The sequence below is a fragment of the Motacilla alba genome, chromosome 1A (assembly GCF_015832195.1).
Source record: "Motacilla alba alba isolate MOTALB_02 chromosome 1A, Motacilla_alba_V1.0_pri, whole genome shotgun sequence".
In the NCBI taxonomy this organism is placed as follows: Eukaryota; Metazoa; Chordata; class Aves; order Passeriformes; family Motacillidae; genus Motacilla; species Motacilla alba.
The window spans coordinates 44,322,235-44,336,664 of record NC_052031.1 but is presented as its reverse complement, the minus strand read 5'-3'; the positions used below and the strand labels follow the sequence as shown (position 1 = coordinate 44,336,664).

At 46.9% G+C, this 14,430-nt stretch overlaps 1 protein-coding gene across 3 annotated transcripts in view; it reads left to right on the top strand.

Moving 5' to 3' along the window:
• Positions 1-10,207, top strand: part of NTN4 (netrin 4) — a 47,570-nt gene extending 37,363 nt beyond the window's left edge. For all 3 annotated transcript variants that reach the window (XM_038153993.1, XM_038153995.1, XM_038153994.1), the window contains exons 6-10: positions 817-1,033; positions 1,660-1,772; positions 2,953-3,021; positions 4,703-4,873; positions 8,494-10,207. In XM_038153993.1, the coding sequence (XP_038009921.1) occupies positions 817-1,033; positions 1,660-1,772; positions 2,953-3,021; positions 4,703-4,873; positions 8,494-8,630 (707 nt within the window). In that variant the 3' untranslated portion in view covers positions 8,631-10,207. The remainder of the gene's footprint in view (positions 1-816; positions 1,034-1,659; positions 1,773-2,952; positions 3,022-4,702; positions 4,874-8,493) is intronic.
• The last annotated feature ends 4,223 nt before the right edge of the window (positions 10,208-14,430 follow it).

Below are 14,430 nucleotides of genomic sequence, written 5' to 3'. Positions count from 1 at the left end.
ACCTTAACATCTTTGGGGGAAAGTAGCCTTGTAACAGACATAAATTATGTTTTTGTAAAAAAAAAAAAAAACAAAAAACTAAGGAGTAGGTAAGGAAAACTTCACACCACCTCTTTTAGGGCATCTTTTCTGAGAACCCAGTATGTCCCAGCACAGTTCTAGTGCATTGTTCTGATGCAAGGGGCTGTGAGGGAGAAAAGAGAGCAGCTGGCATTTCTGATGTGTTCTCTGCAAACCCGTGTCCTGGAGAATATGCAAAAGCCTATCTCTGAGCTGTCAGTTTCCTCATTCTTTTTTCCTAATATTTTTAATTGATGGTTTTAAAAATCAGAGAGAGACAGAGGGGTACTTTTTGCTCAGCCTTCACTTTAATTAAAATGACTGTTCTGAGGGGTTTTTTTAACCTCCTGGATGCAAGACAGTTATTATTTTAAAAAGCAATTATGCTCTGATTCATTTTTGCAATGAAGCACCCGCAGCTGCTCAAACATCACAGTGAGGCAGGCACATCCCTGGGTACTCGGCCGGATTAGAACCCAGATGCTGCGAGGAAAGTAATAAAGGCATGTTTGGCAAAACATAACACGACACCAGGGCAGGTTGACTAATTAAAAACTAGCTCACAAAAGTTGAAATTCTACAGATTGCAAAGGGAGACTCTGCTCAGATTTGTATGGGTGAGGGATGAAAAAGCCCAGAAACCCCAGAGGTGTCCCTCGGCAGAGAGATGGTTTTGCAGGCGTCTCCTGCACCTCTGTGATGCAGAGGTTGTGCACTCACAGATGCTCTGTCCCTCACAGTGTCCCTCCCCTGCAGCTTGCTCCTGCCACCCCGTGGGATCGGCCGTGCTCCCCCTGGGCCCCGGCACCTTCTGTGACCCCAGCACCGGGGACTGCCCCTGCAAGCCCGGCGTGGCAGGGCCCCGCTGTGACCACTGCCTCCCCGGCTACTGGGGCTTCGGGCCCTACGGCTGCCGCCCCTGCGACTGCGCCCGCAGCTGCGACCCCCACACCGGTGACTGCCACAGCAGCAGGTGAGCTGGGGGGTCTCACCGTGCCTCAGTGATCTCAGCTCCAGGGATGGCTCTATTTGCACATGGCAAGCAGGCTGAAAAGTATCCATGATGTCAAATACTTGGGGTTTGGTATGGGTTTGGTATGGCCAAGAAGTGGGGATAGAGTGGGGGCTGAGGCTGTGGTTCCCTTGGGAGCCTGGCAGGGCTCCAGCGATGTTGGAATTTTTGCTCTCAGTGCTGGTGTTAATGTATCAGGTGTTTTCCATAACCTTCACAGTTGTTTCCTCTCAAGTAAAATGTGGGCCTCAGGGACATCTGAGTGAAAGGAGACCGAAGGCCTAATTTTACTGTTCTAACTCAGCTTATGTTGACTGTGGCTTGGAGTCAAGCTTTTTAGAAAACAGCACATTTTAATAATACCCCACTCTCCAAATCTGACATGTTGCTTTCTTTACCAGACTGAAGATATTTGTGGTATATAAATCCCTATAGCGTATTTTAAACCCAAAATGGATCCATGATCCTCTCTGACAACACTCAAGCTGTTCACCTTCCAAAACTGCCTTTTGCATTTACCATCATCAAGACACACAGTCACGTTGTGTCTGGAGGATGAGCTGATCATCTCCCTTTCCCCTCAACAGCTCAGATGTTTCCTGGCACAATGAAGCACCTCCTTTCCAGGCAGTGCTCAACGAGAGTGAGCCCACCTGGGGCTGGGAGGATGAGCAGGGCTTCTCAGCACTCCGGCACTCTGGTAGGACTGCGCCTTTGCATGTGTCCCACCCGCTCAATCCCTCCAGCCAGCAGCCACTGCAGACCTAGTCTTCTGCAGTGACTTGTAGTTAGCACCCTGGTTGTAGCAGGAGGGAATGGACATTCCCCAGCTAACCTGTGGAGTAATGTCCTTGTGGCCACCTCCTTCCTCTCCGAAGAGCCAGAGGAGCCTTATGGCTCACCCCATCAATGCAAGGATGGGCAAACCCATTAGACAGATGCTCCATGCTGAGTGCCCGTACCCAGAATTTAGCTGTTGTAAGGCAAGAATTTGCAGTTCCAGCTCTGAATTTCAAGGCTGAGTGCCCTCATGTTTTACTTGACCATCATGTTTTAAAGGTATCCTTATATTCCCTCAAACTCAAAAAAGCAGCAGCTTTATTTAAAGGGTGGGGTTTGCCACTTCCCTGGCAGGCAGTTAGGGGATTTCTAACTAAATTTCAGAATTCATTTCCCCAATACCCACAACATTTTTAGCATTGCTTGCTGCTTATGATGCGATTTGAGATGGTCTAGCATGCAGCTGGAGAAGTTCTTTCCCTCCGGTGTTCCCAGCCTGGGGGAGGTGGGTGCTGCATGAAGGCTGGTGCAAGGCAGGCTGGCCCCGTGGGGCAGCATCAAGCTCTCCTCCCTTGCAGCTGCTGCATGCAAGCAGGCAGGCGTCATTTCCTCCATTTTCGGTGAGGGGCTTGATAACATCTCGAAGATACAATAATTGAGTTAATTGAGGGGAAAGCTCCATCATTTGTCTGGGCGACTTCATTTTAAACGTAAATAAGTATATCATGTTATTCTTTGTTCTAAGATCACGGAAGTCATTAATCTGCCTTAACCTCTGCAACATTTCCTTTTAAAATTTTGTCTGGTACATTACGGTGTGGAAAATACCACAGGGAAAGATACGCATGTTATTTGCATCCCAAGGCAAAATAATAAGGCCTTTGTTTTCCTTCTCTTCTAATTGTAAACAAGGAGTAATTGCCCTTGGACTAAGAGTCTGTATTCACTCTCAATCTGAAAACAGTTGCAAATTCCTTTTTTTTTTTGCATGAGGCTTGTGGACCACTTGAAAAACCTCTGGCAGTTCCTAGGCTCTGCCTGCAAATGCTCCTGTCTTTTAAGCACAATTCTCAGCCATTTGCTTCCTTCTTTTTCCCCAGGTAAATGTGAATGTAAAGAGCAAGTTTTAGGGAATCCCAAGGTCTTCTGTGGGATGAAGTACACCTATGGTGAGTTGTGGGTGAGGGGGCTGTAAAGGGAGGTGCTACAAAGCAATGCAAAAGTGTACATAGAGCATGAGAGTTCCCGTGTGTGCACCGCTCCATCCTGGCAAACCCACGGGATACTTAGCCTAAAGGCAGAATTTCAGCCAAAATGTACAGGTATCGTGTTTCCAAGTCAAGGTGGGTGAAGCATCTTGTTCTGTTACCCATCTCTCTTGCTATCAAAACACCCTTACAAAAATCATGGGAGGAGGAGAGCTGGAAATGTCCCTGGGAGGTTGTCTGGGTCCAAGACAGACTATAAACCACTACTACCCAAAATGGGTCACTGAAATGCTGTCTGTAGACAAGGTGCCCTCAACCAAGTCTAGAAATGACTGTATCTGAATGATACTGAACGTAAGGAGGGACTGTGGTCACCACTCCATGGATAAAACAATTCCAGTAGCTACTGGGAACTCCCACTGTCAACAAAGTTCAGCTGTTGCAAGGGGATGATGTATATTGTCTATATGTCTCTTGGATTTAAATGAATGAGAAGAGGCACTTGGTTTCCCAAGACCTCCCTGGTGTGTGCCAACAAACTGCCTCCTTCATACTGTGGCAGAGCAAGGAATGCTCTGTGCAGAACTCCCTTCCTCCGCAAGGAATCTCTTGCAGGGGTCTCTTGCACCTGTTTCATCTCACATTGAAGTAGAAAATGCACAGAGAGATAGCCCGTACCTCTGCAGGCTGCAGAGCAACCCACAAAGCAGAGTTCAAGGGGTTGCCAGAGGTTGAAATGCATCCCTGGATTAGTGATATTAGGAAAAAATTTGATTCTGCTCTGTTTTGCTTCCCAGCCACGATAGTAACTGTGTTTAATCTTGCAAAAGATAAGAAACTGAAAAAAAAAAAAAGAAAGTCACGAAACCTCCAAATTCATAAATCTTATCTAAAGTACACTCAAGCTTCCCCCGCTTTCATCAGTCAACATGTGAAGGTGTCAGCTCAACTAGAGAGACGGATGAATTACGGGGCTCATCATGAGCTCCAGGAGGTCACACTGTGAGAGGCTGCCCTGAGCTTCCCAGTGTGGGTGCTGAATAAAGCACCACCAATATGGGGATACCTACCAGTATAGGTGGGGTGGAGGAGCTGAGCCCTGAGCCTCCACCACACAGGGGCTCAGCAGTGGAATTCCAGATGGTGGAAATGTATGAGTGAGCTCAAAATACTCCCTGATTTTACCCAGTCCCCACCAATGTCTCACTCTACTCCACTGAATTTGGATTTGGCAGCTCTGCAAAGCATCAGGGCTGGCACCAGGATGGGATGAGGCTGAGGCCAGCAAAGCCTCCAGGTCCATCTCTAAATCCGATTGATTTCCAAAAGAGATAAGGAACACAAAGGGTTTGCTGAACTCTGGGGGGAAATGGGACCTCACACTCTCATGGCAGTTCCAGGGGCCGTGGCCAAAACAACTGACAGCATTTCTGCCCATGGGTGTGGGGATGTACGTGCCTCTCAGCAGCTGCTCTGATCCTGGGCTCCCCAGCAAGGAGCAATGGGCTGACTTCATTGTAACAAAGCAATTGTCCTCACTGCTTCACCCAGACACCAGCACTAGACCAAGGGAAAAAAAAAAAAAAAAAAGAGCCCTGTAAATAGTTTGTATATTCCTGGTTTTGAATTCCTGTGTTCCCAGTGATCAAGACAAAGATCTTGTCAGCTCATGACAAAGGTTCCCATGCAGAAGTCAGTGTGAAGATCAAGAAAGTCTTGAAATCTACAAAGCTGAAGATCCTCCGGGGCAAGAGGACACTCTACCCTGAATCCTGGACTAACAGAGGCTGCACTTGTCCCATCCTCAATCCTGGTAAGTTTGACTCCCTGAACAGGACATCCCCACCACATATACACAGATTTCATTGCTGCCCCTCTATCCCCTCATACCAATGAGCTGGGATTGCAGCCTAGTGCTGGTGAAAAATTATCTGTTACGTCACTTGGATTCCAACAGCAGTCTCTGTCAAATTGAAATTTCATACAGAAAAACTTGGTTCATCCTATAGGCTTTGAAACACAGAGTTCTCTTTACACAGCATAGTAACAGGCTTTCAGTTTTACCAGTCTCTGTTCCCAGAGGGAGGGAGGTGCACATCACACCACAATAGCATGATGCATCTTTCAAAGCTAAAGCTAATTTGAATCCATAAAAACATATGTAAATCTAATTTGAGTTGGGATACTGCACTGAAGTTCTAATCTAAACCCAAGGGAAGATTTCTCTTTGAAAGTAACACAAATTTAGATCTACATGATTTAGAAGAAATTTTCTTATGCAGTGAGGGGAGAGCTCCACAGTTTTTTTCCCATCTTCTTTCACTGAAATGGAGTGTGGCAATGGTGGCTAAGCAGTGCACGCAGTCTCCAGTACGGACAAGGACATGCAGGTTCACGAGTTTCTTCCACAGACAAAACTAAGCTCTAGCTGACACACCTCTCTTTACAACTCCAAGATAAATGAGCAGTTACCAACTAATTAAAATAAAGGGATTTCTTTCCATGAGATGTACACACCACTGCGAAATTGGCAATGGAAGCATTGATGTAGGTGCTGAGACATCCCTGTCATGTGCAGCACTAGGAGCTAGGGGGTACAGGGCTGTCTGTGGGGCTGGGCTGTGCAGAAAGGTTATTCACTGATGAGGTGTTTGCAGCCTTCTTTCATGTCCTCAGAGGTGACTGTCTGGTTTTGAAGGCAAGCTGCTGTGATAGCACAGCTGTAGCTAGGAAGTCTTGTCAGGTGCAAAGGTCAGATGAATCAGCAGCATTAGGTAGGGCTCTACTGTTTAAGTGCAGTAAGACTGGATATTGCTGGAGCACCATAAATCACTAATCAAATAGCCATAGCTGGTGTATTTTTCCATATGCGATGAAAACTCAAGCAAGATAGCCCATATGCAGCTGCCTTAATATGAGCCTGAAGGAATGCAACGTAAGCTATCCAAAACTGAGCCTGCAGGGCAGCCCCACACCTGACACCCAGCTTTGCCACTCGGCTAACTTCAGAGGAGCTTCAGTGATTTTCCCCAACAGATGAAAAGACAGCATTAATCACAGAATCAGTGGAGGCTCTTAGACAACAGCAGAAAGGTGGAGATGTAACTGTCCTTAGTGACAGTCCAGGTGTCTGACACATCAGGTGCTAATCCCTTGTTACTTCCTTGCCAGCTCTCATGATTTACACTGCAAAGCTTGGTATTGTTTTGAAATGCAGCTGCTTCTCCCATGAGTATAAATTAGTCTCAGCCTCCAAGTTGAAAAGGAGTTTGTTGCTAATAGGAAACTTGAAAACATCCGTTGAGTGAATCTTTAAGATTCGATGATGTCAAAGAGGGAAAAAAGGATCCCAGATTTTTTTTTAATTCATTATTTTCTTTAGCTACCACATTAATTTCTGAGTGGCTTGCAATACAATATTAGTAGATTCAACCCTCTGTCACAGTAAGAACTTATGGCCTATAGGTGAATAAACCAAAACCAGCTGGATGAAAAGTCAAGCTGACATAAAACAATTTTCTGACATATAGCTATAATGGAAATCACATCTTCAAAAACATAGAAGAGATCAAAGATAAACGTAAAAGTAAGACAGATGTGTTTTTATACCATTTTACAGAAGTTAAGGGGTACCAAAAGGAGAGTAGGTTCTTAAAGGCTCTGACAAGGCAAAAAAACCTGCAAACATTTATCAAATCTCTGCGGGCTATTTTCAGATGAAAAACGTGCTTAAGTTCATACAAGGGGAACCCTTTCACCACCCTTGCACACCTTCTGCTCCACACACACACACACACACACACACAGAGGCAGATTCTGTGTCTGGGGGACACTGAGCTGAAAGATTTAAAGGTCTCACCTGGTTGCAAGGTAACAGGAGCCCATCCCTTCCATGGCTCTGCCAAGCACAGTCAGAGAGGCAGAGAGCAGCCTGCCAGGGAAAGCTGCACAGCCTCAAGTCCTGGCTTGGGGCATCTCTGTCATTTGACATTTTAATTTTACAGTTCTCTAGCATCAGGCTGAAAATCTAGAAAGCCCTACACAGCAACCACAGCAATATTTGCTTGCTCTGTGAGTGTGCATACCACATTTCTCTCTAAAGAGAAATAAACCTAGGAACCCTTGAAAAGTGGTATTTTTAACAGCAAGATTGACTTGGCCAAAATTAATGTCTTCTGAGCGGCAATGCTGCTACACACATATAACACAGATGTTTACTTGGCAGAAGAGAGGATGTGTGTGCCCAAAAACTCAAATAAAGTAGAAAGCAAATTATATTGCTTTACCTTTACTTGGGAAGCACCCTCCCTTTATTCTGGACTGCAAAATGAAAACCCAAGACAATACCAGCTGCAGCCAGGATGGAGTGGGATGGCTGAGAGCACTGGGGAAGGCCCATCTCCCATTCCTGGTTTGCACCAGTGCGTTGTGATCCCCAGACTGGTGCAAGAAGGGGTGGGCACAGGAGGGGTCTGATGCTGGCTGCACCCTAAATGTGCTGCAGTGGCATGCTGATCCTGGCAGGGAGCTCCTCCTCCCATGAAAGGGATTATCCTCCTTATTATCCCCATTCATGGCATGTTTGTGGCCTATTTAGGCTGTTTGGATCTGTGGCAGTGTTTCTTTAGCTAATTCAAGCCAAAGGCTTTGCTTTATCCCCCTGTTTAGCAGTTGTTACCTGGTTCCAAGCACTCTTTTGAGTTGTGCCCTGAAAGCCAAGTGCAGACCTGGATGCCTGAGGAAAGACCTGCAGCAGGGCACGACAGGGACACACTCCAGCCCTTTCTATCTGTTTCTGGACAGCCAGCTGAGGCTTTGTCAGACCCTGCTGTCATGTCTCTAACACATCAGCAGAGGCAGAAATTAGCAGTTCTTTTCAGTGGGACAGCCACTCCTTCAGGTTCTTCTGGGGTACTGTTGCCTGCACATTTAGTGATGCCTCTCACTGGGGTCTGGCATGCCTTTGCCTCCAAGGGACCACTGGCCACTCCAAGCAAGATCCCTAGCACTGGACCATCCTGCACTGTTCCATTCCTGGAATTCACTGAACTCATCTCTAGGCCCAGATTTATTCAGGGAGAAGTGAGGCAGATGAAGGTAATAGCAGTTGCCAAATGAAGGTAATAGCAGTTCCCAGAAGAGGTGTAAAAACTTGCAGAGCCGCCCCCAGAGTTCAGTTTTTACTATGTTTAGAAGTTCACAAAGTCACATTTTGTGTGCTGCATCTCTCTGACAGGTAGCCACAGGAGTAATTTTGCCATAGATGCAGATAGAGCTATAGATATACAGATATATGTGAGAGCCAATATATATAAATATTTCTTTGTGTGGGTGCTTTTTTGCACGGGACTAGATATCCAGGCTGACTTTGCAGCTCAGTAGGCCTCTTAAGCGTGGTACTGTGCAGTCCCTGACCACTCTGCTGGTTTGCAGGCTTGGAGTATCTCGTGGCAGGACATGAGGACATCCGAACAGGCAGACTCATTGTCAACATGAAAAGTTTTGTCCATCAGTGGAAGTCGGCTCTCGGAAGAAAGGTCCTGGAGATTTTGAAAAGAGACTGCAACTAGAGGTGTGCAACTGCCTAGGGCATTTCTTTATGCACAAAATGCAACAGCCTCCACAAAGAGAAGACCTCTAGCATGAAAACTGGAATGTAAGAAAATAGTGCCAAAACATGTAGTGAGGCATTCAGAGTTGTAGGCACTGTCTAATTTAACCCTTTCTGGCCAATATTCTTTCTCTTGCCTATAGCTTCCTTGTCAGGGCCTCACCCTGAGCCCTGCTCATTGTTATGTTGAGGGAAACAAAAGGAAGGGTGGTGGATGCTTGTCTCACTCCAGTGCACTGTTGGAGCAACTGTCATGAAGCCACTGATCACCCAAGACTAAATTGCCACCCTAGAAGAGCTACTGCTGAGAAGCAAAACACTGCCAGTGCCCCTAGTGTGCATCCTGAGTGACTTCCAGGGGCTCCCAGAGGATGCTGTGGAGAAGGCAATGGGTAGGTGCTGCCACCAACGTGGCAATGAGAACCACTCTTAGAAACACCCCTTACAGGTTAGGACATGGCACCCATCCAAGAGAATTGGGTGCTGCTTGCTTTTAATCTGTTTGCCCTGCTGAAGGTTTCAAGGGCTAGATTCTCTGCTGATGCTGCTGAGGAGAGAGCTGCTGGAGTGAATTGAATCCCTCTGCCTTGGCACAGGCATGATGCAGGGCAGAAGCCAGCTCTCCACCCGCTGCACAGCTGCAGAGAAGAGCCAGCTGCAGAGGGTGCAGTGTCTCTGAGCTTTTGTCCTTGAAGTGTTAAAAAATGAACCTAGCCCTAGTGTAAATATTTCATTGTATAAAGCACTTTACTACCTGCCCCTTCACGGTGCGGGAAGTCTAATTGTGTTGGGGAAAAGAATTTGAAGGTGGCACATGAAAAAATCTCCCTGAAACAGAAGCACTCCTGAGGACCCCCCGCAGTTGGACAGCATTAACAGTATAAAGGGAATGGCCAGCCTGGCACTGGCCGCTCAGAATATCTGAGGATGCAATCTGAAAGATAAAGTATTTGCACTGAAGTCCCAGCTTCAGACCAGCACTTGGACCCCGTGGGCAGGACTCCAGCAAGACTTTGCAAACAGAGTGGGGAGAAGAGACTTTGAGATAAAAATGCAATTGCTGGAGGAGGAAAACTCCGACTGCAGGAAAAGGAGTGGATGCAGAGAACAGAAAGGACTTGCATTCACATATCACAACCCAGCGATTCATGGTGGGCCTGGAGTTTATTTTATTTTTATGTTAGTATTTAAAACTGAACATTTTATTTGTTTTCTTCTGTGTTACTGTTTGCAATATATACAGCCATTATACTTCCTCATTAACACCAGTATGAAATATAGCACAGTTTACTGCAGTTTTCAGCACTAAAATATATCCTTTCTGTAAAGCATCCTTAAACCACATTGCATAGAGTGTATTTTGTTCATGAGTGTGAGGGGAAAGAAGACATGCAACACCAGAAAAGTCACTAGTCTAGCAATCCACTTTACGTATGTATTTTTCTTTCAAGGTCCTGTGGACTCACAGAAAAAAAGATGCTATTTTGGTAATTTGTTTTTGTATCTCATGTATGTAATAAATATGATTTCAACATCTTCTTCTCCTGTTCCTGTTTATGACAAATGCAGCAGGGTCTTCATGCCTGCACAAAAGAGCACAAGCAAAGATTGCACTGGGTGAGGGGAAGCTGCCATGGGGATATTTTCCTGTCTGGTTGGGGGGTAAAATGCAACACACCATAGAAAGGGAAGTAGCGTGGATGGGTCACAAAAATCTCATTTCACCTCTTGGTTTTGGGAGGTTTGTAAGGTCTTCTCATAAGAATGGGAATTGTACCTAAATATTTTCAAAGCAGGCCAGATCCTTGCCTCCGCACAGTCTTGAAGGCTGAGCTGCAGAGCAAGTACTTACAAGAAGCAAGTCGGGGATGGCAGAAATAAGGTTTGTTCCCTACATTTGAAACTACTAAGGGGAAACAAAAGGCTGTGGGAAACAAGTGCTGTGGCAAAAGGTCTACAAAAACACTGCAGAGTGAAGTCAAGCATCAGAAATTAGTGGCCAGGGGGTCAAGACATAATCCGCAGTGTGGGCAGCAGCTCCCCAGGTGGGTGGTTAATCAGTGACTGCGGCAGCACCCATCTCCCTGGTGGAGGAGAGTGCAGGGACAGCCTCTCCTATGGAGGCATTCAGAGACCAAGAGCCTCCAATAGCTCCGTTTTGATTTTAAACCGTGAGTTTACCTGCTTGACACATTTTTAGCTTCATTTCATTTTAATGCCACTAAAAATACATTTGCAATGGCTAGTTGATTCATGTGACCTTGTGAAAGCTGGAGGGTGTGAACCCACTGTCCCAGCCAGCTCAAGCACTGCAGGAAACTAGGATGGTTTCGTCAGCAGTGCTGCTTGCAGCATTTTGTCTGACTCCTGTCCTAGCCTTGGAGCTGGGCAGGGATGGTTTCATGGAGGAAAGGGGTTAACTTCTGAGGGACAAATCTGCCCATGCCATTTCTGTCAGGGGATTTTGGCTGGAAGAAGTGTCCCATTACCAGAAGCAGATGAGTTGGATATCAAAGAATCACAGAATCAGTTGGGTTGGAAAAGACCTCTGATATAATTGAATTCAAGCTTTGACCAATCACCACCTGATCAGCTAGACCATGGCTCTAAGTGCCATGTCCAGATGTTTTTGAACACCTCCAGGGATGGTGACTCCAGAAGCTCTCTGGGCCGCCCATAACAGTGTTTAACATCCTTTCTGTGAAGGAATTCTTCCAAATGTCCAACCTGAACCCTCCCTGGCACAGCTTGAGACTGTGTCAAGACTCTTGTCTTGCCTTGTCTCCTTGCTGGAGGTTGTAGAGAGAGAGAAGGTCTCCCCTGAGCATCCTTCTCTCCAGGCTGAATAATCCGAACTCCCTCAGCCACTCATCACAGGACTTACCCTCTAGATCTTTTCTATCCCTCTTTTCAAATGAGAGCACAAGATGGCCAGCCAGGCCCTCCTTAGGAAGAAAAGCTTCTTTGGACACTATGTCTTTGCAGCTTAGTGAGTTAATGGAAGCAGCCTGCCTGGTTTATCTGTTTACTGCCCTCTGTCATGTGTATGAGAAGAGGATGTCTGTGTCCGCCCACCTGAAGAGCAGATGTGTTGCACCCACAGAAGGGTTTTTTCTTCCGGAACTGCTCCACTGATACAGGCAAAGCTGAGGCCAGGCTGCCCTCTCTGGATTGTGCTGCTTCTGTCAAGAGGTGACTGCTGGATTTGCAGGAACCAAAAATGGGAATTGCCACAGTTCTCCCTAGAGCATCCTCATGCTGTCCTTATGCCTCACCTGCACCTAAAGAACAAGTGCCTCCCTGCTGCTGAAGGAAGCATGGTAGAGTCTTCCTTTTTCCAAGGCTGGAGGCCAGATGTAAGCAGTGGCCAGGGATCAGTGATAGGGGCTGGGGCTGCCTGTCAGAGCCCTGTGCTCCTGGCTGTCTGTCAGCACTGCAGGAGTGGGGTTGGTAACCTGGGCTTGGCTGGAGGAGGTAAGGCGAGGTAAGGTGTGTTGGAACCAGCTGCCAGCAACACCTGACCCAAACCTGTACTCCATCAAGGCACTCACAGGACACCTCTTTCTCTCTTTCTGGTGGACAAGAGCACTCCACTCTCTGGCACATGGCTCTCAGCAGGTGCTTTGGCACAGAGGGGAACACCTGGCTCCAGCTGGTTTCCAATGCCTCCTTGCACTCTCTGAGGCAAACCCTGTGCCAAAAGTATCATCAGGAGTAGGTGCTTAGCCACTGTGGCTTTCTCCACTGTCCTCCACCACCACTGCTACCTGTGGAAGAAAGCAGAATAAGCCACACAGATCTGTCCATTGGTTTTCCCTAACCTGAAGCTGGGTTCTTGGAGGAGGCTGTACTCAGAGACATCCCACATCCTCCCTGAGAGGTGGCCTTACATCAGTACCTGGAAGCAGGGTGAGTCCCCCCAGCTGTGCAGGGCCTTTGTGATGGGTACCTGTGCCCAGCCCATTCATCAGGAAGCAGGGAGTGATTAGGTGAAGCATCTGTTTTCATTCAGTTAAAGATCATTTTTCTCTTTGGATCACCTCAATAGACACTAACCATGCCTACAGGCTCTGAGTGCAAGGAGGGCCAGCAGAGAAGCCACCTGCAGGCCCAGCCACATCCATCCCTGCAGCAGCAGCTGGCCATGGGTCCCCAGCAGCACGGCCCCCTCCCCTAGGAAGTGCTACTGATGGGAGCCTCCTCATCCCTGATCGAGCCCTGTTGGGGTACAGAAGTGCTGTGCCCTCCTGCCATGGTGAGAGGCTGGAGAGGACTCAGGGTTGTGCTGCCTGCGTGTGCACAGGGCCACCAGTCAGTGATTGCTCGCCCCTGAGGAATGCAATCTCCCAGTTACAGTGGAAAATTACAGGCGTGTTTAATATAGTTGCTCCAGCAGGCTAAATCTTCTGGGATATGACCATGTTGCTGAAAAAGACTGAACATCTGGGACCACAGGCCTGCCTAAATGGAAATCTGGGCTGGTATGGGTAAACATAACAATTCAGGAACAAATAGCTGCAGTGTACTTTTTTTTTCATCTTTATTTTTAGTTATCATATTGACTTCAATATCAACACAGGATAGAATAAACATCTCAAAAATGTTCAGTGGCTGCTGCCTCAGCATCCACAGGAGCTCTCTCTCTCTGATAAGGCTGGAGGGGATCAGCTGTCTGTGGGCCTTCTGGGCTGATGTGTTGATTTTCTGATGATGGTGTTTCCAAAGCATGCTCTTACCCAGGGGTCACAGTTTCTTGCTGCTCTTTTCCCACAGTTCAGCACAGAAAATTCATGAATGCCTTGTATTGCTTCAAGGGAAGGCAGTGATGCCTCAGCAAGCCTCAGAGGCTGGGAAATACACTATATATGGGAAACTTGTAGGCATATTGGAAACGTTAGCATGGCCAAGAGGCCAAAGTGCTGCAGCAGACATTGGGAGAGCCACTCTCGGTGTCTATCTAGCTCATCTCCTCACTTCTCCATCACTCTTAGGGGTCCTTTCAGCAAAAATAATGCTGGGTTGCTTGAACATGTGATGCATCACTGGTGTGATGCACTCATGGGTACACTTAAGCCCGACCAAATCCTATAGCCCAGAAAAATGTTAGAAAAATGCCATCATGCCCAAGCTTTGTTCTAATGCCACATGCAGTTCTAGGTATCTCCAAGTACCACCTGGACACTTTCTCAGCTGTAGAAGATATGTAAAAGAAGTTGGCCAGGCCACTAAAGGTCTAGGGGGATTGTGGGCCTGGAGGAAGGTGTGTGTATGTGCATCCCCTGCTCACTTCTTCATTTCCCAGATGGTGTTTTCTCTGCTCATGTCTCTGAGCTCCCCCTGACCAGGCAGGTTGCTCATACTGACTGCATTTCTTTCTTTGACCTCTTGTCTCAGATTTATACATAGAAATTAAATACAGTTATTTATCACAGGACATGGCGTTTAAGCCATCTGGAAATGAGGGCTGGCAAAAGGCCCTCAGATCTGTATGAAAATGGCTGAGAAAAATAAAGTTGCTTCCTAAAGCAAACATTAGTGAAATTTCCCTGAACTGACTTGCTGTGGACATGGATATGCAGCCCTACTCCAGGCTCAGAACACATGCTGAGGTACACAAACAGGTGAAAAAACCCACAAAAACCAAACAAGCACCCATTCAGCTGGCACTAATCTGGAGGAAAGGGCATTCCTCACTGCAATTCCTGTGGCAGATTCACACACAATCTGCACCTGGATCAGTAGGAGATATTTCTCACATT